We start from the raw sequence: 25,571 nt of genomic DNA, 5'->3' as shown, positions 1-25,571 counted from the left end.
CTTTGCCTTTGGTCAGGAAGAAATCCTCATTTGATGCCAGTTAGAGTTTCCAAGTTTGCCCTCCACGTGAGCCATGCCCCATGTCTTACCGATGTGGTAGTAAGTGAAGCACATGGTCATGAGGTTCTTGGCAGGCCCGAAGTCATCCATCTGATGACACCTGAAATGGGAAGCAAGGTTGACTGGCTAAATAATTGTCCCATCTGATTTTCTTTCTTTTTTTCCTACCCGATCTTTTTATTGCAAGTTCATGAAAAAAGACCAAAATCCTTTCCAAAGATGCCCAAATTAATACCTCACTTCCCAGATGCTACTTAGGAGAGACAACAAAAATAATGCCCCTTGGTCCAGTTACGTGAGTTACGTGAGTTAGATTTTTTTTAAATCCTCACATGAGAAGTGAGGATATTTTTTCCACTGATTTTTAGAGAGAGTGGAAGGGAGGAGAGAGGTGGGAGAGAGAGAGAGAGACATCGATATGACAGAGACACATTGACTGGTTGCCTCCCACATGCACCCTGCAAGCCAGGTATGTGCCCTTGACTAGGAATCAAACCCGAGACCTTCCAGTGCGCAGGCCGATGCTCTAACCACTGAGCAACATCGGCCAGAGCTAGTTTAATTTTCAACCTTGAACAAACAATGCTTAAAGAAAAAGTCAATAGAAATGATCTAGATAGTGGGTTTGGATCATTTTTGTTGCTATTTTAATATAAAAATAATTTAATAAATTTAAAGGACTAAACTACTAATAAAACCATACAGACTAGATGAAAGTAAAAACTAAAGATACTAATAAACTAAAATTATAAAACTCATATTTCAAAAAATAAATATTTCAAAATATTATAAAGTTTTGTTTTGTTTGCAATCCTACAACAATATATATGCTCACAAAGTAATGGAAAGATTTTGTGTTTTAGCAGGGTTGAAACTTGAATTTAATTTTTCCCCCTCAATTTTATTTAAGGAAGAATGCAAAAAAAAAATTGAGAAGTAGATAAGTGTGTTACCATGTGGGACAGGCACAATCTACACAAACTATGGGTTCATGAAAACTTCTGTAGATGCAAATGTCTGGAAGTTGAAGAATGTTGTGTCTAAGAGCATGGTGCACATGAGACAACATGAGCCCTCAGCTGAAGGCGGGGCACACCCAGTCCCCCCACCCACCCACCCGGGGCTATCTCCTGAACTTGGGGTGTTTTGGACAAGTGCAGGAAACACAGATCCTCGGCTCTTTTGCTCACTTTCCTCCAGTACATGCCCCATGTTCTGAGGAGACACAGGGGGATTAATAGTGAAGAGAAGAGCGACATTTCTGTTGTGAGAAGGAAGGGAAGGACAAAACAGACATGGGGACACAGGGAGGCGGCCTTGGTAGAAGCCATGGGACCAGGACCTGCTTTGAGGCCACACTGAGGTGATGGGGGAAGGATACTAAGTGATTGTCAGACCAGCCCCTTCCTTTTCCACCCACAATCCATGCTGTCCACCTGGATCATTGAAGCCACTGCTCGGCTTCCCCCAGGTCTAAATGTGTCCCTTAGATTCATAATTTGGAGGACACGTCACCCGCTCTGATACAAGTCCACGAGGTCTGAAGCAGGCCTGGCAGTCCTAGAGCCGTGGGGCCCCAGGAGGAGAGGCCGCGAGTCCGGGGCCTGCCTCCCACAGCTGCACAGAGGCAGAGGGCCCTTTCCACCCCCACACACATACTGTCTACCAACGCCTTTGTGAGAAAAGGCCCAGCAGTGCCAAATGCCTACTCAGAGCAGGCTGTGTCACCCAGTCGTATCATTAAGTGGGCGGTTACCTAGCTCGAAGTACTTCACAACAGGAAATCAAGAAAATTCCACATCTCTGCTGGAGGAGGGTGAGGTCAACTGTGTGTAATCACAGCCTGCCCCGAGGACCCGAGTGAGGGATTTACTCACACCCAGCTGCACTCTCTACTGCAGGTAAGGATTCTCATTAACTCCCTCCCACAGCTGCTGGTCACGACTTCGCCTTTTAGCTGATGCTGGGTGCATCACAGCAGCTTCGAGCTGATGACTCGGCGGCTCTTACTCACAACTGGGTTATCATGGGGCAGAGTAGGAAGAGAAGACAAGCTCCTGAGGACAAAGGCTTTGGGCAACAGCATTACTTACTCGAACAGGACCACCGCAAAAGACTGCACGAGGCGGTAGAAGGTCGGCTCTGAGACACACTTGGAATTGCAGCGCTGTTGGGGGAGAGGGCAGACACGTCATTGGGCAGCCGGGTGGCAGAGGCACAGCGCAGCTCAGAGGGGCTGTGGGCTTACCACGCTGAGCATCTCTCAAGGCAGCGGGGTGAGAGCCCAGGACCATACAGCCTCCCCTGCTCTGAGAAGCCAGGACCCTGGCAGGTGCTGGCACCCAGCACAGGACACAGCTTGTCGGAGCACAGGCAGATGTTTCACTGCATCTCCTAGGAACTTCACCCCTCACCCTCACACAAAAGTGTGGAGAGGCAAAACTCCAAATGACAACATTGGCTATTTCTGGATTGTAGGTTTATTAGCAGTTTTCTATTTGTGCTTACCTGCACTTTCTAATTTCTCTTTGAAGAATAAATTACTTGGGAGAAAAATACTTTAAAAACTAAGAACGTAAGCCACTTTATAGAAAAAAAAAAAAGGAATCCACTGGATATTTACAAAATTTAATTCTTTTCTGAACTTACAAGCTATCATTGTCCTGAATATATCTTTAGAAAAACTGAATATTGTAGGTTATTTAATAAAAATATGCATGGACATAACCCACATGCTTTCCATTAAAAGACGAACTTTTCTGGACTTTCATGTGGTGGATAGGCCAGTTTCTCACTCATTCCTTCCCAGCGGGGCATCCAAATGAGCTACATGCCACTTCCCACTATTCTAAATAGGCCTTTCGGAACATCTTGAGATAAGTGTTACTTTTTTTTTTTCTGTTGGGTCATTTCCCTCGACTCCTTTCTCCTGAGTGGAGGAATTAAAAAGAAAAAGGATATCACCAGCCCCCTGCCCATCACCGCCCTACCTCTCCCATCACACCTGCTCTTACCTGGGCGCTCACGTATCGAGCAAACCACTCCCGGCCTTTTCCACTTTCACTGCTGCAGTACTCCCCAAACTTGGCTTTCTCCTCCTGGTCCAAGTCCTCCCTGAAAAAAAGAGCAGAGGGAAAAAACTTTCAATTCCAAAAAGGTTACTGTAGGAGAAAAGGAAAGAGAGGAACACCAGCTGAGTACAGCTGCCTGAACTCCGTCAGCTCATCTTTACCCTCTGAGCAACCCTCTCAAGGAAATGGTGTTATTTCTATTTCAAAGGTGAGCAGACTGTGTATGGGAGTGGGGTGGGGGGCAATGGAGGGATATGAACACATATGTAATACCTTCATCAATAAAAAAAATTGAAAACCAAAAAGGGTGAGCAGACTGGCTTGGGGGACCAGGCACAGCTGGGGAGCGAACAGGGACTCCATCAGACTTCCTGGCTCCAAAGCCCATGCTCCTTCTCCCTGGTCCTCCTGCCTCCAGTTCGGTGGTCCAAACACTAACAAGGGTGACATCGACCTCCTCTGAGGGCTCGTTCTCTAGCTCACTAATCTCCAGTGCTGAAGCCAGCATGGACCCACCCACTGAATTCAAGGATGCCTCAGCCTCAGTAGGACAAGCAGCTGATGCCCCTCCCACCAATCAGAAGGTGGGTGTGGTTACTAAACCTCTGAGCTTCTGAAAAGCCAGTCTGCTCACCTCTATCCACTCTGTGTGAGGGGTGGAGACTGGGGGACCTTAGGGGGTCACCACTCACCACCTCCAGAGCGGACAAAGTGCTCACTGATCTCAAATCACTTCTGATCAGTCTTCATAGGGGGTGAATACTCCACCCAAAATTCAATGACTGCAAAAATGAAGTAGGGGCTGAAGATCAATTGGCTTATCCAATATTTCATTTATTTAAGGTTCTGTAGAAAACATCTTGGTCTCATTTATCCCCAAACACCAGATGAAATACGAGAATTTGCCAGCCATTTGCAATGATTTCTGGAATGCTCTTGAAAATGCACCCGATCCAGCTGTCCATGTTCCATGATGCCGACAGGCTGCCGCAAACACAGACCAGCCTTCCTGGCAAACTGACAGGCTTCGGGCTTTCTCCCCTGTTTGTTAACTGGGTGTGCTCAGAGAAAGCTGAGTAATGTCAGTGTTAGTCAAACAAAATAAATAGGAAGCCACATCTTCTGCTCTCCCAGAATGCATTTAAAATCAAACATACATGATTTTTAGATAGTCAAATAGATGGATTAGCATTTGAAATTTTCTCTTTTTTAACTGCATAGGAAACTGAGGCACACCTGAGTTTGCCTCAAACAATGCCAGTTTATAAACAAGGGACCTAAATCACGATAGAAAAGAATGTATCCTTTGCTGAGTGTCAACAAGTAGACATCCTCACTGCTTTAATGAAATTGGAAAACTTCCCTTTCTTCCAGAGCTCCTCAGATGTGATGAGTGTGAGCAGTTATACGTGTGTGAGGCCTTGTTAGAAGGCAGATCCAGGCTAGTGTGTGTGGAGTGGGGGGTGCTGCCCAAGACTGCATTTCTAAGGAGCTGCCAGTGATGCTGATGCTTTGGGTCCACAAAAGACAGTTTGGGCCCAGCCAGCATGGCTCAGTGGTTGAGCATTGACCTATGAACCAGGAGGTCATGGTTTGATTCCCAGTCAGGGCACATGACCAGGTTGTGGGCTCGATCCCTGGTCAGGAGGGTGCAGGAAGCAGCTGATCAATGTTTCTCTCTCATTATTGATGTTTTCTATCTCTCTCTCCCACTCCCTTCCTCTCTGAAATCAATAAAAATATATTATACTAGAGGGTTGGTGCACAAAATTCTTGCACTCCAGGGGGGTCCCTCATCCCGGCCTGCACCCTCTCACAGTCTGGGAGCCCTCGGGGGATGTCCAACTGATGGCTTAGGCCCTCTCTCACCACTGCTGCTGGGCTCGTGAGCCATGAGCCTGGCTTCTGGCTGAGCGGTGCTCCCCCTGTGGGAGTGCACTGACCACCAGAGGGCAGCTCCTGCATTGAGCATCTGCCTCTTGGTAGTCAGCGGGCGTCATAGAGACCAGTCGTCCTGCCATTCGGTCGATTTGCACATTAGCCTTTTATTATATAGGATATTAAAAAAAGACAGGCTGAGTAGCAAGACTTTCAGCCTTGAACATGCTGCTGTGAATGATGCAAGATCTCCAGGCAACACCTCACCCCTGAATTTGGGTTTGTTTGCCTCCCCTGACCCTTGGTTGAGATAGTAATTACATGAGGCGGGAGAGCTAGAACCTATCCACAGACTCCCTGCTTCTCCTGCATTCTAACTCTCACTCCCACTTCCTGTTGCTCCCAATGCCATGCTCCTTACCCATCCCTTCAAGAATCGTGAAAGGACAGGAAGAGGTGTGAGGAAGAGTCCCCACCGTAGCAGCTGCTTAAGGCTCATCACAAGGAGCATGACTCTGATACCTTCTTGCCTTATATTGCCCCTAAATTTAATGCCAGCTAATAATTGTGGCCCCCTAGCCAAGCATGACTCTGGCACGAAAGCGTGCAGATACCGGGGAAGCAAAACTAGTGTCCTTGGATTCAGCAATGGTGAGGTAAGGGTGTCGGTGGAGTGGTCAAAGCAGTAGTGGGATCAAATAAAGGGTGAAAATTCCCCACCTACTTCTCTCTGTAGCCGGGATGGGGCTGTGAACCACTGGGGAGGCCCATCACAGGCTGATGAGCGTCTGGGAGCCCTGGCCCAGGTGATGCTCTGCTCAGGGACAGAGCCCAGAGCGGAGAGGCCCCGGACACTTACCCTCCGGAGAAGATCTTCTCCACGTAGCCGCGCATGAACTCCCTGAGCTCCAGGGCCTCCTCATCCTTGGCCGACTCCGTGCTCTGGTTGGAAGAGAAGGACTCGTTGGAGGAGGAGCGGCGGTACTGGTCCCAGGATGGGTGAGAGGGCGACTCGCCCATGTCATTCTCGCTGTCTGCTGACTCCGTGGTCTCACTCTCTGACCCGCCATCACCCTGGGAGCTGTCCCCATCCTGCAGCTTTGGTGGCAGTGCCTCCATGGGTGAGGAGGCAGATGGCTCTGTCTCGAAGTCAATCAACGAGCCCACAGGAACCTCCGGGGCCTCCATCGCTCGGTGGGCTGCCAAGGAGGATGCCAGCTGGGTAGGTCGGAGGACTGGATTTCCAGGAGTGTCAGTGGGAGCTGGAGACTCCAAGGGAGCCTGCCAAACACATGTGAGTTGCTTGGCAACTTCTGGCCACCAGGAATGAGTCCTCTGGGGCAGCTGACGTGGCCCTAAGGCATCTAGGATGGAAGCACACACACATGATCAGCAGGAGGGCAGCTCCTTGTGTAAGGGAAATTCAGCACTGAGAATCCAAACTTAAATGAATGAACTAGGTTACCCAATTCCCTGTAAAGAGAAGAGGCCCCAAAATTCCAGAATTTGGGACCTCTCTATACTACTGTCATTTTCCTCTTGTCTGCTTCACTGTTAAATACCTGGTGTGTACACAGTAGGCACTCAGTAAGTATTTGTTGAATAAGTTGGCACATAAATACCAACAATCAGGATTTCTCCAAATAGGCTTCAAGAGGGCTGCGTGTGCCGGCCCTCTCTCCATTCCAGACTGCCTGACTGAGGACAACAGATAAAGTCTGACCCAGGCTAGACACCTGCTGCCCACTGTCACTGGGATCAGTAGCTGTGGGAGGTGGGTGTTGTCAGGAGGAGTCTTAGGAAGAGGCTTCTGCTATATATCCCTTCTCATCATCCCACTCAAAGCCTCCAACAATTTCTTTTTTTTTCTTTCTTATTGATTTCAGAGAGGAAGGGAGAGGGAGAGAGGGATAGAAACATCGATGAGAGAATCTTTGATTGGCTGCCTCCTGCACGCCCCACACTGGGAATCGAGCCCGCAACACAAGCATGTGCCCTGACCGGGAATCGAACCGTTACCTCCTGGTTCATAGGTTGCTGCTGGCCGTGCCCCTACGACCATTTCTAACATCACTGGCCATCTGGACCCAACCTCTCCTCTCCCCCTTCTCCCTGCACTACAGCCACCCTGGACAATGACATTTGCCTTCTGGTGTCTGTCCTGTTACTCTTCCTTCTCTTCTATCTTCCTCCCTCTTCCCCACCCAGAATTCTATCCATCCCTGGAGGCTTGGCTTAGCTCAGCTCTTCTGAGAAGCTTCCCTATATAACCCTGCTGAGCCCTGGCATTTCACTTACACTCACTTATAATTCTGTTTGTTTGGCAGGTAGATATTAGTCTTTTTGTTTATCCCACCAAAGTATAACCCCAGGAGGGTGGAGCAGGCCTTAGCCACCGTTGTAGCAACCTGAGTGCCCAGCACAGTCTACTCTTGACTAAATAAGTGTTCATGTACGTTTGCCGATGATGAAACAACCTGACCATGGACGTGCTCTAAGGATCCAGAGAGTTGGCAACACAGGCTATGTGGTAGTAGAGCTGGGGACAGAATCTCTGCTTGTAAACCAGGTCTCCTGACAGCCAGTCTGGGAGTCACCTGACAGTTCTGGAGCCCTCCCTTCCAGTGACGAAGCGGGAAGAAGTCCTCTGGTTGCCAAAGCCCCTCCAGGCAAGAGCACATCCCGAGCCAGGACCACATCCCTCTCCTCCCTTTTTACCGACCCCAATGTCTGGGACCACACCTGGAAGACAGAGGCTACTGATCTTGATGAACTAATGCATCTTCTGAGGGTAACAAAACTGCATTTACTGCCTGCTAAGAGCTTATCGATTATGGGTTTCTCCAAATTCCCCAGCCCAGGGTATTTTTAAATGCCCTGAGTCAGAAAGATGGAATGGCTGGCTCTTTGTCATCAGAATGGCAACAGCACGCCCTCAGTAGAGTCCTACAAAGCTTGCCTTGGTCCAAAAAAGAGACCCATAAACCCCAGTGCAAAAGAACTTTTTGGGCGAGAAGAGCAACAGGGACTCTTAGGGGCTCAGATCAGAGGGCTGGCGATTTGGGCAACCTGGCTCCCCTCTCCCCAGCCAGGTCACTGAGCCGTGGCCTTTGCTCTCTGGGCTGGGTCTCCCCATCTGAGACAGGAGGCCAGGTTAGGTCTCTAAGGTCCTGCTGGCAGTCGTGTTCTCAGAATCTCTGCACAACAGAGAGTCACACCTATAACACACCTACTATTAAAATGGAAAATCACACACTAGAAAAATGTTTGCAGTCACTATGATAGGAAAATTGAACCAATCAATTAATATTATAAATTAACTCAAACCCAGCTTTAAAAAATCTATATTCTGATAGATACTAAAAAATCTATATTCCAACAGATATGCAAACTACTCAAACAGGTAAGGCACACAAAAGGAAACACCATTATTAAATGCTTAGACAATTCTTCAACACATATTAAAACAAGTAGGTACCATCTGATATTATAAAATTAGCAAAAATTTAAAATTTATAATCCAAATGCTGATGAGGTTATGATAAAACTAAATTTTCTTAACAACCCTGGTAATAGGGATAAATACTTTAAAAGGCAATTTCTATAATTCTCGTTTTTCTCTCCTCAGATCCAGAAATTTAAATGCTCAGAATTTATCCTAAGAAAATAATTCAAAACACTAAAAAAATAGTTATGTGAAGAAAAGTGTTCACTGCAACAGTATTTCTAATCCTGATAAATTGAGAGTAAAATCTAAATATAGCAAAATGGCAAATAAATCTAACAATTTGATGCAATAGTAATCAGTAGATGTACAATTAGAAAGCAATTAGAACATCAGTGAATGTTCACTGTAAAGTTAAGTAACAAAATATTTTATGGTCAACAAATAATTATTAATCCTACTGCATGCCACCCTCTGTTCCAGGTTCTGAGAATCCTAAGTGAGTGAATTTTAATTTTACTGTAATTACAATTATTTATACATATGGAAAAGACTGGAAAAGAATACAGAAGTGTATTATAGGGCTGGCACAGAGGTAATTTCCCCTTTTCATTTTGTTCTTTACTACAACAATGCAGTATGCAATCAATAAAAATCCACAGGGAAAAGGAAACAAGAATCTCAAAACATTTCAAGTGGTCAGAAGGGCTGTGGCTATGTACCAAGGAAGCAGAACCCCCACCGCACAGGAGGTTCAAGATCAGACCCAACCATCATGGTTATTTCTGGTCCAGCCTGAGGCTCATGAGAAGCTCTCCCAGCGCAGTCTCAGCTAGAAAATCCTGGGAATGCGTGAGTCACCCTTTCCCAGGAGCCTCCTCTGTGGGCTCAGGAAGGAGGGGACGAAGTGAGATGGAGGGGACCCAAATGAGGGCCCAGGCCTGAGCTCCAGGCAGGCACTGGGCTTCAGCACTCGGGCCCCAGGGGCCTGTGCACTGTCATCTCATGTGGCAGCCCCGGGCCCCTCAGCCCAGGTTGCATGTCTCTCTGGAGAGAAGGCCAGGATGCCAAGCCTGTTCATAGAACTAAGGGCAAGGTGAGGGTGGTTGATGCTAAGGCCTTGAAGCCACCCCACCCTTTTCCTCCAGGAAAAACATGTAATTCCGGGCCTCTGTGCAGGACACGATGACGGGCACTCTGAGCACACCAGGATCCACAAGTGATTGCCTGTGTTGGGCCAGCCAGAGAACACAGAGGAAGTGAGCCCAGAGGGAACTGACCTCACTGTCCCTGCTCAGACCTAGCCAGGTGCCACCATGCAGGATCTCGGGCCCAGTGGAATCAGATCCAAAGAGCTTACCAAACAATGTTGAACTCTACTATGAGAAATCTTCCAATTCTGCAGCCTTGGCAAGTCATTTAAATTTATTTCAAAACATGTCGTTGGCCAAAGAAAACACATCTTTGTGTTAGGAACAGCCCTAAGTAGTGACGGCTTTGGAGAGTGGATCAAGCCCCAATCCATTTGCTTTGTTTTACACACACGGAGACTCTCAGACCCATAGTAGATCCAGCCTCTGACACTCTAGGTTTTAAATTGTGGCAGAGCCCCTGCAGGTCCAGCATGTGGATATTAAAAATACTTTTCTACAGGCTGGAAGCAGGACAAACCTTCCCACAATTGCACTTTTACAACTGATTTCCTAAACCTTATGGCAGAGACTTATGGCAGAATCTCCACCAACCAAATTAGGCTAAAATTCCAAGTCAACCTATAACTTCCAATGGCTTTAACCATCTATTCAGTCAGCAAATATTTATTGGGCAGCTGTAGGCATCAACTACTGTGCAAGGAGTTGGGAATACAGCTATGAACAAGGCCGTATGGAGCATTTGGTCGTGTGTGTGTGTGTGTGTGTGTGTGTGTGTGTGTGTGTGTGTAAGGCCGGGGGAGGGTAAGAGACAATTAATAAAAACCCAGATATAGTCTCAAGGTGATGATGTCCCTGAGAGTGCTGAGAGGTGGGGCTTCTTTGGACTGAGGGTCAGGGAGGCACATATTTGAGGTAAAGACAGAAGATCGTCTGGGAAGACTTGAGGGTCTGCTGAGCAGAGAAGGACAGTCTGGGCAGAGGGAACAGCCCTAAGTAGTGATGGCTTTGGAGAGTCCAGGATGATGAGGTAGAGAGCAGCTGCTCTCAGAGAAGAGGTTGGCCAGGCAGGCTGGGATAGATGTGCAGGGAGGGCATGTCGGCACGGTGGGAGCCTGGAATGCAGTGCAAGGGCGCTGGGCAGCCATGGGAAGAAATGAACACAGGCAGCTGCCATGGAGGACAGGAGGAGAGCAAAGGGGCCAGTGGGCACATCTGGTGGGAGGTTTCCAGACCTCCTGGGGACACCTCCTTCCGCCCAGCCTTTTCCCGCCACAGTGGGCCTGGCTGCAAAAGGAACTCGGAAGGAGATTGCCTTCTTGCGGCTGCTCAGCCACATCCCCGAGGAGCTTTGCTCAAATCTGATTTCCCCAACACCCCCAGCAACCAGAGGTAGGACTTCCCCAGCAAGTTGGCCTTGAGCAATCAGATGAGGTTCCCTGGGGGACAATCCAGAACTTTCTGTAACTCTGCCCCTTGCCATTAACCTCAGGCAGCTCCCTCTCTTTTACTGTCCCCAAGAACCACCGGACATGCTGCTCCTCCCACAAAAGGATTGCAATACCTCACTGGACCAGCATAAATAACACACATGGGCTCATGTTCATGTCCACCTGGCTTGTCTCCCATTTTACAACATCAGTAAATCAAGGCTTGAGAGGTGAAGGAGGGGGCCCATTACACCCAACTCGGAAGTGACAGGGCACAGAATCTAAACACAGGTCACCTGCAAAGACCACCATGCTGTCCTTGCAGCCACCTCCCTGGTGCTCCCCCAAGGACATATTTCCAGCAGTAGAGCTGCCAAGTCAGAGGTCTGCACACTCGGAAGGCTATGATGGCATTGCCAAATTACCTCCCCCAAAGTCTGCACTGTGGCGAGATATACTTGGTGGGTTTTACATTTGCACCTTCATCTCAACCATAAGGCCAAAACACCGCTGTACCCCGATTCAGAACTTGGATCTGCACAAGAAGGCAGGTGCACTGTGCAGACAAAGGAACTGGGACTGTGAGGCCAGTGTCTTTGGGGAACCAGAACACCCCCTCATCCCCAGCACTTGACTAAGGCGTCTGGTTTGATCACTTCACCTGATGACTGACCCACATAGAGAAAAACCAACCTCTTCTTCCTCGAGTGTCAGTCCACGCAGTCAGACTGGAAAAACCATTTAAATCTGCATAGGGTTCCTATTTTGGAAAATGTACATTTGAATTTCTGTTTGACCTAATCATTTGGAAGGTCATAGAAGTCAGCACGTAGGGAGCCATGCTAGCCCCTCCTGGCTCATGGGGGTAAGCTGAACAAGATCCCCTGTGACAATGTGAGACAGCTGAAGAAAGAAATCGAGGTTGATATTATCAGAGCATTTGATACTTCCAAGGCACAAACATGTAAACACGGTTCATTCTGGACCACTCCATCAAGCTGCTAGGGTAGTGTTGCGTTTTTACTCCCACTTTAGAGATAAGAAGTCTGGGGCTGGACAGAGGTAGGGTCACCTGGTAAGTGGGTGGAGAGCAGCACTGCCTACTGGTCAGGACTAGAGGTCAAAGGTCCCTTGCAGACACTGCCTGAACTTCTGCTATATTTTGGCCTCTCTTCAACCACAACTTGAATGTCATCTGCTGGGGCCTCCTGTAAAGCAGTGAGCTGACCCCCCCATAGAAAACCTATCTTGCTTTGCCTACATGTGGTGGAGGGCCAGTGAACATTATGAAGAGCTGCACACCCCTGCCCAATGTGGATTACTAGACTAAAAAACCCTCTATCCTGAGACCCCAGTTCACAAGACTGCAGCCCCACCTGCACCCATGCCAAGGCTTTGTCTGAAGAGAGAAAGTGAGGATCTTAGGTGGGAAGCAGAGTATTAATAACTCTCTCTCTACACAGTCACCAGACTCATGATAACACTGGGACTTAACCCTTGAAGGACCATTCACTCCATAGAGGTGGGCATCCTACTTCACTGGTGCAGCCTTCTTTGACTAATGCAGCCACCGGTCAATTGAATGCCCCCTATGGCTTTTAGTAAATGTCTTTCAGGAAACATGCCCAAAGAATCCCAGAAAAGTAAGTCTGTTCTTCCTTTGTGGTCGTGATCACAAGGGGTCCTGAAGAGCCTGACTCTGCATGACCTGTGATGGAAGAGAAGGGCCAGTGTGACTGGCTAAGGAGGCTGATGAGCCCAAGCCCACCCAGGTACAGGGACGGGGCTTGGCCAGGAGCAGACTTGGATCTGATGGCATCTCCTTAGCTGGATATCTTAGCTTTACACTGCCCAGGACTAGAGGAGACAGCCTGGCCAATTGGGGACACCCAATCTTCACCACAGGAGGCCCAGCCCAAGGAGCTGAGTGGGGAGGCTTTTCACCTAAAGTTGTGGTTCTCAAGCTTAGCCGGACACCCAGACAGAGGTGCTGTAGAATATTTCAATTTTTGAGGAAAACATGGTAATAACTTGACACTTGCTGGACACAAAGCAAACCACCAACTGGAGCAGTTTCACTTTAGGTCATCCTCCATCCCTTTAAATGATACCGTACCGCTGTGAAGCTGGATTTCCAGCAGTTTCCCGTGATAAAGAGCAAGTACGACCCTCAAATCAATATGGGGCAGGAAAGGAGAGTGGCTGTGTCCAATCAGATTCCAAGGATTAGAAGTTGGAATGTCCCATTAGTAAGTAATTAAGGCATTAAAGAATGAAATAGAAAGACTTTTTAAATGGTGTGGTAGGCTGAATAGTGGCCCTACAAAAGGACTTTGCAGATAGGATTAAGTTCGGAGCCTTGAGATGGGGAACTGATCCCAGATTATCTGGGTGGGCCCAACATAATAGCAAAGGTCCTTATAAGAGGGAGGCAGGAGGGTCAGCGTCAGAGAAGGGATGATGCTATGATGCGTGTTTGGAAGGTGGCGGAAGGTGTACAAGCCAAGGATGCAGGTAGCCTCTGGAAGCTGAAAAAGGCCAAGGAATGTGATTCTCCTCTGGGGCCTCCCAAGGAACCAGCCCTGCTCACACCTTGATGTTAGCACAATGCGACTGCTTCTATTTTTTGTCTTTTTAAAAAATTTATTTTAAATTTTTTATTTTTTTCTTTATTAAGGTATTACATATGTGTCCTTATCCTTCCATTGTCCCCCCACTCCCCCGCTCATGCCCTCACCCCCCTAGTGTCTGTGTCCATTGGTTATGCTTATATGCATGCATACAAGTCCTTTGGTTGATCTCTCCCCCTTCCCCCCACCCAGCCCTGCCTTCCCTCTGAGGTTTGGTGAACTGATCGATGCTTCTCTGCTTTTGAAGGTCTGCCCTGCTATAAAATAGCAAACGTGTTGTAAGCCACTAAGTATTTTGTGTGTGTGTTTTTAAGCAGCTAGAGAAAACTAATGCCAACAGCTAGTACGTTGTTAGGACATAAATACTTATTAAGTTGCTCAACTATTAAGGAATTTGTTTTAGCCTAAGGCTCCAGGAAAAAAATGACTGAGGCACGAAGATGCTGTGAAAGTTTGGGAACCTCTGGCCTAGAAAGACCCGGGAGCCAGTGCCCAACAAATCCCTTCTCTGCCACTGAACTTCCAACCGGAATCTCACACTGTCCTGCTAAATGGATTCTGCCCAGAACTTGGTCAAGCTTGTGGAGATCACTTCATTGTATTTCCCTTTATTAGAAACACTAGAGGCCCGGTGCACGAAATTTGTGCACAGGGTGGGTGTGTCCCTCAGCCCAGCCTGCACCCTCTCCAATCTGGGACCGCTCGAGAGATGTCCGACTGCCCATTTATGCTCGATCCCAGTAGGATCGGGCCTAAATGGGCAGTCGGATATCCCTCTCACAATCCAGGACTGCTGGCTCCCAACTGCTTGCCTGCCTGCCTTCTTGATTGCCCCTAACTGCTTCTGCCTGCCAGCCTGATCACCCCCTAACCACTCCCCTGCCAGCCTGATTGATCCCTAACTGCTCCCCTGCCAGCCTGTTTTCCCCTAACTGCCCTCCCCTGCAGGCCTGGTCCCCTCCAACTGCCCTTCCCTGCAGGCCTGGGTCCCCCCCAACTGCCCTTCCCTGCAGGCCCGGTCACCCCCAACTTCCCTCCTCTGCTTCCCTCCTGGTCACCCCTAACTGCCCTCCCCTGCAGGCTTGATCACCCCCAACTGCCCTCCCTTGCAGGCCTGGTCCCTCCCAACTGCCCTCCCCTGCTGGCCTGATCGCCCACAACTGCCTTCCCTTGCAGGCCTGGTCCCTCCCAACTGCCCTCCCCTGCTGGCCATCTTGTGGTGGCCATCTAGTGTCCACATGGGGGCAGCAATCTTGTGTTTTGGAGTGATGGTCAATTTGCATATTACTCTTTTATTAGATAGGATAGAGGCCTGGTGCATGGGTGGGGCCAGCTGGTTTGCCCTAAAGGGTGTCCGGATCAGGGTGGTGGTTCTCTTGGGGTGTGGGGCGGCCTGGGCAAGGGGCCTGTGGTGGTTTGCAGGTTGGCCACACCCCCCAGCCACCCAAGCGGAGGCCCTGGTATATGGGATTTATTTATCTTCTATAATTGAAACCTTGTAGCCTTCAGCGGAGCCAAGCCTCCTGCTTGCTCCATGGCCGCAGCCATTTTTGTTGTGATTTATTTATCTTCTATAATTGAAACTTTGTAGCCTTGAATGGAGGCCTAGGCTGGCCAGGGTGTGCAGAAAGCTTGGCTTCTTCCATTACTGGGAAAACCCAAGCCTCCTGCTCGCTCCGTGGCTGCAGCCATCTTGGTTGGGTTAATTTGCATACTCACTCCTGATTGGCTGGTGGGTGTGGCTTGTGGGTGTAGCAGAGGTACGGTCAATTTGAATATTACTCTTTTATTAGATAGGATATCGTCAGAGAAAGGTTTGGAAATAGAAACATCAATGATGAGAATCATCTATCAGCTGCCTCCTGCATGCCCCCTACTGGGGATCGAGCCCACAACCCAGGCCTGTGCCCTGACCAGGAATTGAACTATGACCTCCTGGTTCACGGGTCACACTGGCCAGGCAGAAGAAAAACTTCTTGCTCCCACAACCCCATCTCCATTTCTGTGTGGTCCTTTCTAGTCTTTGTCAATAGGCAAACTTTTTTTTTTTTTTTTTTACCATTTCAATGCCAAGAGAAATCTGAATTATTTCTTTGCACCTAGGCAGTGGCTATCCCTCTTGTGACATCTACAAACATGGAGGCACCTGCTGAATAGCGTTCTCTGGTCGCCTGAAGAATATTGTATTTCAAACTGACTTAACAAACTGACCTAACAGAGGTCAACCATCAGTCTGGAATTGGCTGCAGGAATTAGGATAGACAAACCCCTGCCTTAGATTTCTGGTCTTTGGGACTATCTTGAGATAACTGAACTTGATAAATTACTAGATTACTGTTATCTGCTTTTGTTCAGCTATTAAGTGACATAATAATGAACAGTTTCCAGGAAAATCATGCCTCACTGAAATAGCTGGAGGAGAGATGAGGGAGACGAAGGAAGAGAAGCCTTTCAACATGCTGTTCAATGCAATCACCCCATAAGGAAAGTGCTGTGAACACAATGCATGAAATGTAAATTATTGAGCTTCCACAGAACGCCCCTCAGCTCCCCTGTGCACCAGGCTCTGCCCTGGTGGAGTTTGGGAATCAAGAGATATGGGAACAACTTCCATCCCCCTCCTACACCCTTCGCAACCGGCAACACACTATTTGCCTCACAGCAGTGGTAGAGGCTCCTCCTGCAGCTCCACCACCCTCACCGCTCCCTCAGGTGCCCCAATCCCTGCAGCCACTAGTCAGAGAAGGACTCCAGTTGGCTGGCCTGGGCGGGCTGTGGTGAGGACACCCAGGAGCCCCACAGCACAGCCTGGCTCTCCAGCCCAGCCAGACCGCAGCACAAGCCCAGGCTCTTTAAAAAAAAAAATGTGCTTCCTGTTGCTCAGAACCTCACACTCTTGAGACCACAAGGTCTGCCTCTGCAAGGGGCTGCACCACTCACTCTAATACAGCTCCTGACAAACAAATCCACTCATCATTTTCTGGCTGGCTGATAACTGGCATTGCCTTAGAACCAGGGAAAGACTTTGGGGCATTTGGGGCTCTGAGGCAATAGTCGTTCTAATGAATGAATATATGTCAGTAAGAAGAAATGTCACAATGTCTTTTTAGATGTCAGTGTGTTCAAGCAGCTATTCAGACATGGATTTATATCCATTTGACATGGATCTAGAGCTACTTACAAGCCAGTGGAATCAAAGAAACCCATGACTGCAGCTGGGCAATGAATGCAGTGGTGTTTCCTGGCAGCCAAAGCAAAAATAGGAATCGTACTAGGTCATAAAATTCTTTTCATTCTGACAAATTCACCTGCAGAGTAATTTTTTCCAGACACTGAACTTAAAAATGAATTTGTCAAGGAGGCCCTCAAATGAAAAGACACTAATTATTATAATGAAAGTCTCTAATAACAAGGTTCTTGAAGAGATACAGAGATGTTGAAACTTCTATTTTTTAATTGACTCCCCCAAAATCTGAGGGCATTCATTAAATGAAATTGGTACAAGTATTTGTCTGGCTGGAGCATGCTACTAGGTGAAGATGAGAAGCCCCTGGTGATACAGGGACGCAGAGTCACACACCAGGAGACATCACAGTTAACATACCCATGAGCTCCTCTCCCTCAAATAGCAGATGTCCCAAAGGGCTTTTGGCAAGCACTGGATGATCACAGATCAGTGTTCCTGGCTGATTTCTCTGAATAGCACCTGAAGTGACAACATTCTAATTTGATAATCAAAACAGGATCCCTGTGGTGAAGTTCCCAGCGGGAGAGGATTGTCCTTCTGCTGTGAACCTTGAAGAGGCTGACTTATTCCCTGGGATACAACAGCAGCAGCATCTTAGGCAGCTTCAGGGGCTTCTCTTGTGGAGAGTGAAGGCCCAGTGAACACAAGGACAGTGGCAACTCCACCGCGCTCCTCCACCCCCGTGTGCAGGCACACCTGGGTCCCACACAGGATGGCCTGCTCACTGGCAGCTGGCTTGAAAGAGGTAATCCCCTACACTGGGAGCATGTCTGAACTGGCAACCGACAGGAGAATTCTACTCCTGAGTGTCAGGGCTAGGCTCTAGTTGGCTGCACCTCTTCATGGCCCAGAACAGTGCCAAGCACGTAGAGTTGCTCAGTGAATATCTATTGTTGAAAACTCACAGGTCAGGGTTCAAAGGTGATCTCCATGGCCACAGGCTGCTTCGTCCACCTCTGCATTAGTTTGCAAAGTCAGCTGGCCCGCCTCGGCCTAATCATCACCACACACTTCCTCCCACTGCCCTTGGTGCTCAGAGAAGGGAGAAAGCAGCTTAAGAAAAATGGTCAGAAAAACTGCGCTGCCAATGTATTTATAACCAAAAGGAGAAAAGGCTATAGGGTCACTATTGATCTTTTAGTCAATAAAGTTTCTAAGCCCTGCCCCTAAGCTATTGTGCTAGACTGCAAGAGAGACCACCACACACTCCTTGGCCTCAGTAAACTGCAAATATAACCCACAAGGCAAACAAAACTCATTTAGCAGTTCCACTGTTCTCCGCGTTAGGTGCTGTGTGCAAAGCACTATACGAAGAATAATTTATGAACTCAATCTTTAGAAAGTGCACATCTAATAGGGAAAATAAGACAAGTATGAATGTAAATTGTGCAATCGGGCACAAACACCTGAAAAAGAGGCACAAGGTTGGAGTAGATGGCAGCTCAGAAGATGCAAAACCACACCCAAAGGCAAGGAGATTGTCAGGGAAGAAGCCTGACCTGCATCTCTCTGAAGTCAAGGTCAATTCCTGCTAAGTAGAGATGGAAAGGGAGGCATCTCTAGAGAGCAATCGATGTTAACAAAGTCCTGACTTCCCCATGGAGGGGCTATGAACCTCTTTGGTTTGTGGAATGTAATGAGTTACCACTGCAGTGTGGCCTTGGGAGAAACTTAATTACCCTCTTGTCTTAAATCTGAAGCAGAGACTTCCAAAGTACTCAAAAGTTTTCTGATGGCAAAGTGTCAAGAAGTGGCCTCTTGTGATGTCCCTGACCAAAAGGAGCACAGGTGGGAGGCTTGGGGAGGAGCGGAAGGCCTGTGGCCATTCGGCGCCCATGTTCAGGACCTTTGTGGCATCCATCGCAACACAACCCCCAGCTCCCTGGGTTCAAGGTGCCTGCTGGGACACACCTGCATGGGAATAGGTGAAACTGATTGGCTGTAGCTCCCAGTAGAGTCCAGGTTAGACACGGACTTGGGGATCATGAACCAGAGCACATGCGAAGCACCAAACCCCTGAGAGAGCAGGAAGGGCTAAGCTGCTCTGCTGACACTGAGAGGTACCAACAGGTGTGGGAAAAGCAGAGGAGCTGCTCTCAGGAGAGTAAGCACAGGTTGCCTCGAATCCCTGCACAAGGCACCAGGTTGCAGGTTTGAATATTGGGGCTGAGGCCACACTGGTCAAGGAGAGTGGACTGAGCACATGGCTGCCACAGTCATGAATTACGACACACAGCCTTTACAGGATAAGTCTCTGAATCACGATTTCTCATTTCTGAGGAAGCAAAGGTAGCAGGTGGGGAATGCGAGAGAGGGCAGATGTAAACCTCATTTCAAAGAGGAAGACGGCAGATTCTGTGAAATAGATTTAGGGAGATAGCCCTGTCAGGGAATACCTCGAAAGAGGCTGCTAACAGGATGGCTCTGTGGGCACCACAGAAGGGACGCGATGAGAACTGAGGTCAAACCCTAAAGTCACACTGTGCTCTGGCGCTATATTTTGTGTTTCTTACAGATGCGTGGATGGAGGGGCACGGTGGGAGGAGCACCCTGGGTGTTAGCACGCTACTTGACAAATGCAGGACAACTTGGAGCCTGAATGTTATGAATTCAGGTGGATTTATAAATACTGGGTTTCATTATCCTGAAGGATACTTCTGGGGTTTTGGTTGTGCATTTTCAGATCTCTGAAACAGATGTGCCTTAGCACTGCTCCCTGCCAGGCTCATCATGATCCAGCTGTCATTGCCTGGAGACCAGACTGGACTCTGTTTTCTTTTTTTAAGCAATTAAAAAATAAAATTAAAAATACATAAATCATAACTATATATCACTCAATGAATTCCCTCAAAGTGAATATTCTATGTAACCATCACCGACCTCAGGGAACAGAACATGCCCCTCCCCTTGAGCCCCTCCCTGACACTCCCCTCCTCCCCAAAGGGAAATGCAGGGAGCACTCTGTAAGGAGCATATTGATGGCAAAGATGATGGACTTTGATGCTCTGAGACAACTTCTAAAGAATGGGCCTCTCTGAGTGGAAGTTTTAGAAGTGCTTTAACCAATTTATTTTGCTAATACTTTCCTCTTTGTTATGAATAAGAGTGATACTTGATAATAATCTATGTCTACGTAATTCTGAAGGTGTTCTTTCAATACAGAATAAAAATTCTAAGTGAAAATAAAGCATTGTGGGACCGTTTAAATGGAAATATTTGATCTTTCTTCATAATGCATAAAATAAAATGGTGAATATTACAACTGATGATGTCTTAAATTTGATGAAATATGATGGTCGAGCCGCCTCACCCACAGTCAACGTGGAAAGATGTCTCTATCGCTAATCGGCAAAGGACTCCAGTCCAAGCTCTATCCTACGGCCTCATTAATTACTCAGATTTAAATGCAGTTAACATGTTGATGGAGAACGTGGGGGGACATAAAGCTAGAGGGATAGAAAATGTGGTATATATGTACAAAGAAATATTATCCAATCATAAAAGAGAATAAAATCCTACCATTTGTGACATGGATAAAAACTTAAGGAAATTATGCTAAATGAAATCAGACAGAGAACGACAAATACTGTATGACCTCACTTATATTTAGAATCTTAAAAACAAAACCTCATAGAAACAGATATCACATCTGTGGTTGCCAGAGGAAGGTGGTGGGGGAAATGGGTAAAAGGTACAAACTCCCAGCTATAAGATAATAAGTTCTGGGGGTGCAATGTACAACTTGTGACTATGGTTAACATTACTATATTATATATTTGAAAGTTACTAAAAGAGTAGATCTTAAAAGTTGTCATTACAAGAAAAAAAAATGAAACTGTGAGCTAATGGGTGTTAACTTAATCTGGTGACTATTTCGTAATATGTACATATATCAAATCATTATGTGGTACACCTTAATGTACACAATGTTATTTGTCAATATCCCATAAAACTGAAAATAAATACGCCTCTTGATAGGAAATTTGTTCATTCCTGGGAGTTTGCTAAGGGCCTTCCATGAGCAGGACATACTATGGAACAAAGAGGTGATGACAACATTGTTTCTGCCCTTGAATAACACATAAATTATTAGTGAGGGTGTCTGACAATTTGACACAAAGTTACACAAGTCCAGAGGCAGCTCACAGGCTGACTGTACGTGCACTTAGTCAATGTGTTTGACGCCAAAAGCAAAAAACTCTAACCTGACCTCCAGGTCCTGCTCCAGGACAGGAGTGATGGTTTCACTCAATTCTGCTCACCTGTCAGGCTGCTCCTAGAACATCCTGGCCAATCCACACTTTGAAAGGAATGAGCAGTCTCTCTTACAGTAAGTCAACACACCTAAGAACCCACATGCATTGTTCTCCTCAACTATTAAGGCCAAAGCAACCCATTAGGATAATAATAAACTTGCAAAAGCATCTTAATTTAATTTTGAGGGTATAACAAGAATATTTTTGATATCGAAGAATTCAGAAAGTTTATATCTTGCACACCCTCTCTGAAAGAACTACTGGAGGATATATTTTAGCAATCCAGGGCGAGTGAGTATAAACACATACAACATATATTTTCCTCCCATAGCAAAAATCAACAAGGAAAACTGGACAATAAAATGCCACATATTTATCCAAGAAGATGGGCAGCTAACAGTATACTTGGGGATGAGAGACAAGGAAGATTACAGACATCACCTAGATGTTGGTAAAATTAAAGAGTGTAGTCAAATTTTTAATGATAATCCTAACTTGAGAGGGAGGGAATCTTGCAATGTAACCATAGACAGGAAAAAGGGGTGGGAAGTATCCTATCTAATAAAAGAGTAATACACAAATTAACCATCACTCCGCTACACCCACAAGGCATGCCCACCAGCCAATCAGGAGCGAGTATGCAAATTAACCCAACCAAGATGGCTGCAGTCACGGAGAGAGCATGAGGGAGGCTTGGGTTTCCCCAGCGATGGAGGAAGTCAAGCTTTCCACACACTCTGGCCAGCCCAGGCCTCCACTTAAGGCTACAAAGTTTCAATTATAGAAGATAAATTAATCCCAACAAAAATGGTAGCAACCACGGAGCTGGAGAGAGCAGGAGGCTAGGGTTGCCCCTGGCGATGGAGGAAGCCAAGTTTCCGCAGCCCTGGCCTGCTTTGTCCTCAACTTAAGGCTACGAAGTTTTAATTATAGAAGATAAATAAATCCCAACAGAAATGGCTGCCGCCACGGAGCGAGCAGAAGGCTTGGCTCTGCTCCAGGCTACAAAGTTTCAATTGTAGAAGATAAATAAATCCCAGATACCAGGGCCTCCACTTGGGTTGCCGGGCGGCGTGGCCAGCCTACAAACCACCACAGGTCCGTCACTCAGGCTGCCCCACGCCCCAAGGGAACCCTCACCCTGATCTGGGACACCCTTCAGGGCAAACCAGCTGGCCCCCACCCATGCACCAGGCCTCTATCCTATCTAATAAAAGAGTAATATGCAGATTGACCATCACTCCAACACACAAGATGGCTGCCCCCACGTGGTCAAAGATCCTGCCCCCATGTGGACACAAGATGGCCACCACAAGATGGCCAGCAGGGGAGGGCAGTTGGGAGGGACCAGGCATGCAAGGGAGGGCAGTTTGGGCGATCAAGCCTGCAGGGGAGGGCAGTTAGGGGTGACCAGGCCGGCAGAGGAGGAAAGTTGGGGGCAAAAAGGCTGGCAGGGGAGCAGTTAGACATCAATCAAGCTGGCAGGGGAGTGGTTAGGGGGTGATCAGGCTGGCAGGCAGAAGCGGTTAGGGGCAATCAAGAAGGCAGGCAAGCGAGCAGTTGGGAGCCAGCAGTCTGGATTGTGAGAGGGATGTCCGACTGCCCGTTTAGACCCGATCCCGGTGGGTCTAAACAGGCAGTCGGACATCCCTCGAGGGGTCCCAGATTGGAGAGGGTGCAGGCTGGGCTGAGGGACATCCCCTCCCCCCACCCCCCGTGCACAAATTTTATGCACCGGGCCTCTAGTTAGAAAATAAAAAGAATTTAAAAAAATGGATGGCAGGACAAAGGCATTTTAATTCAATAAATGCTTGTAAGAATTTTTTTTTTAAAGGGAAAGGCAAAAGGAGAGATCTATTGAGATTCTGGAGAGCATGCTAAATAAACAAGTAAATAAATAAATAAAACAAAAGCCTTCCCGATAATGGTGTCACATAAGCAATGGTGAAAAAGTCGAGGACATTTACCATGGAGAAAGTAACTTGGGAGACAAGATAGTGGTCTTCAAATTTCTGAGGGTGACAGAGAGATCAGATTGTTTCAGTGGCTGCAGAAGGCAGGATGAGTCTAACAGGGGAACCCTGGCACAGCAGCATCTCCAGTCATTAGCGCAGTCCCTCCAGAGTCCCCTTTGGGGAAGCCAGAATCGGAAGGTGGACATCTGCTGTTAGCAGGTTTGCAGCGGGAAAGGCTGCTGAACCTCTTAGGCTTCGTGCCATGTCCATGCTGAGATAACATCTTAGGATGCTCAGTGCAGGCTTCCCTCCAATGCAGCTGTCCTAATGGCTGCATCCGACAATGACTCCTATTTTATGACCTCCAGGAAAAAGGAAACATCTAAAATGTTCACTGTGCACAGGAAAGAGATAATGGACCATCTGCTGGTTCCCCAACACAGTGACTTCCTAACAAAACCGTGGCTTCACCATGTCAGTAAGAGCTGAGACAGACCGTGGGAGAGACAATCTCCTTGCCTCACGGAGCATACACTCAGGAGATCCTGCCTCCCTTGGTTCAGCAACAGTGCAGTAGGCTCCAGAGCTCACCCCACTCACCACATTGCCAAAACCCAGAAGGGTCCAGGAGTTCAACTAGTCCCCAGTGGACTAGGAAGGAAGGAAAAGGGATATCTGATTATAAACCAACTAGAGGCCCAGTGTACCCTCTCCAATCTGGGACCTCTCAGGGGATGTCCAACTGACAGTTTAGGCCTGATCCCTGCGGAATCTGGCTTAAACCATCAGTCGGACATCCCTCTCACAATCTGGGACTGCTGGCTCCTAACCACTCACCTGCCTGCCTGCCTGATTGCCCCTAACTGCTTCTGCCTGCCAGCCTGATCACCCCCTAACCGCTCTCCTGCTGGCCTGATTGATGCCAACTGCCCTCCGCTGCCAGCCCGATCACCCCCAACTGCACTCCCCTGCAGGCCTGGTCGCCCCCAACTGCTCTCCCCTGCAGGCCTGGTCCCCCCAACTGCCCTCCCCTCAGGCCTGGTTGCCCCCAACTGCCCTCCCCTGCCAGCCATCGTGTGACGACGTGGAGGTGGCCATCTTGTGGCAGCCATCTTGTGACGACATGGGGGCAGCCATCTTGTGATGACACAAGGATGTGAGGGTCAATTTGCATATAGGATGGCTCCTCCACAATCTGAGCCACTAAGATTTCTCAGTTTTTCAAAATCATCCTAAGTCCCAACTGAAGTCACCTTATTCAGGCATTTGGGTATACATTTTACACTTTACTAATATTTGGTTCATCCTAGGAAATTCCTCAGCAAATTTGTGGGCCCTCTAGTTTAAAGCAATAAGGAGCAATTTGGTGACAGTGGTTTTCCATTAATTTTTGCTATTAACTTACTGAGTTGGTTCCACTATAACCAAATGTTAGAATTTACTGCAAGGAATCCTCCCCACCCCCTTAGTGAGCAGCTGTACCTCTTTAATAAAAGAAGGACACAGCTGACAATTCGGGGACAGCTGGATTCAATTTGGATATAGACCCACTTGGCCTTCCATCCTTTTGGGTAATTTGGCAAAATAAATGCATATTGCCCCAAACCCTGGTATGGAAATAGCTGCATTCAATTATTGGATTGGGATAGGTTCCCTGAATAATCTGTGACTTGGTCCTTCACCAGAGAAGGGAGGTCAGGGATGGGCTGAGCAAACAAACGTCTGATCTTTTCCAGCTTGGTGCTTTGCTCCCATTGGCCCAGTGAAGGGCCAAAGAAAAGAGCGATGTGCACCGGACATCTGTGTCTGTGGGAGGAAAGGCTCCGGGCATATCCTCCTGGACACAGGGATCACGGGCAGGCTGCAGTACACCCTCTGGTTACAACTGCCAGTGTTTGTCACCGTTCAGCTATAACACCGTCATCCCTGGCTGCTGATCAAGGTGATCTGCAGTCTGGAGCTGGTCAAGGCTGCCCAGGCAGCTCTCCACTGGCCATGCACAGAAGGGGCGCTGCCACTATTCAAAAGCAACCTTGCAGAAGCATTTGGTAGTTGGCTTCTTCAAAACAGAACTTCTGCTTTCATCAGGCTAGTTGCACCTCCATCTCTCTCTCCCTCTCTCTCCCGCTCCCTCTCTGACTTTGCTAACGCTTTCTTCATTTCCCTATACACACTGCCCACATCCTTCTGGCTAAATCTCTTGGCACATCCTAAACCTGCTCTTCAACATGGAGAAATCTGAAAATTGTTATTGTGTTACACTGGTATTTTTTATAGGTCATCTATGGTCTTTTGAAATCCTCCCTAATGTTGAAATATGTTTAACAATATTTTAATGGATATCTATTTAACCTGTCCTAAAGAAATAACCCAAAATATGACCCAAGAAACCTATATGCAGCATTATTTATAACATTAAAATTTGAAAATAATCTAAATGGTCAAAAA

General features: G+C 47.6%; 1 protein-coding gene across 3 annotated transcripts in view; it reads right to left on the bottom strand.

Annotated features, from left to right (window-relative positions):
• The window catches only part of KIAA0513, a 55,795-nt gene that overhangs the window by 16,428 nt on the left and 13,796 nt on the right, over positions 1–25,571 (bottom strand). For all 3 annotated transcript variants that reach the window (XM_080645621.1, XM_080645622.1, XM_080645623.1), the window contains exons 2-5: positions 5,869–6,373; positions 3,075–3,174; positions 2,154–2,227; positions 90–160 (exon numbers count right to left, since the gene is read on the bottom strand). In XM_080645621.1, the coding sequence (XP_080501747.1) occupies positions 90–160; positions 2,154–2,227; positions 3,075–3,174; positions 5,869–6,197 (574 nt within the window). In that variant the 5' untranslated portion in view covers positions 6,198–6,373. The remainder of the gene's footprint in view (positions 1–89; positions 161–2,153; positions 2,228–3,074; positions 3,175–5,868; positions 6,374–25,571) is intronic.

Source organism: Plecotus auritus (genome assembly GCF_963455305.1).
Source record: "Plecotus auritus genome assembly, chromosome: 10".
Classification (NCBI taxonomy): domain Eukaryota; kingdom Metazoa; phylum Chordata; class Mammalia; order Chiroptera; family Vespertilionidae; genus Plecotus; species Plecotus auritus.
The sequence above is the reverse complement of the archived record's forward strand: the minus strand, read 5'-3'. Positions and strand labels throughout refer to the sequence as shown.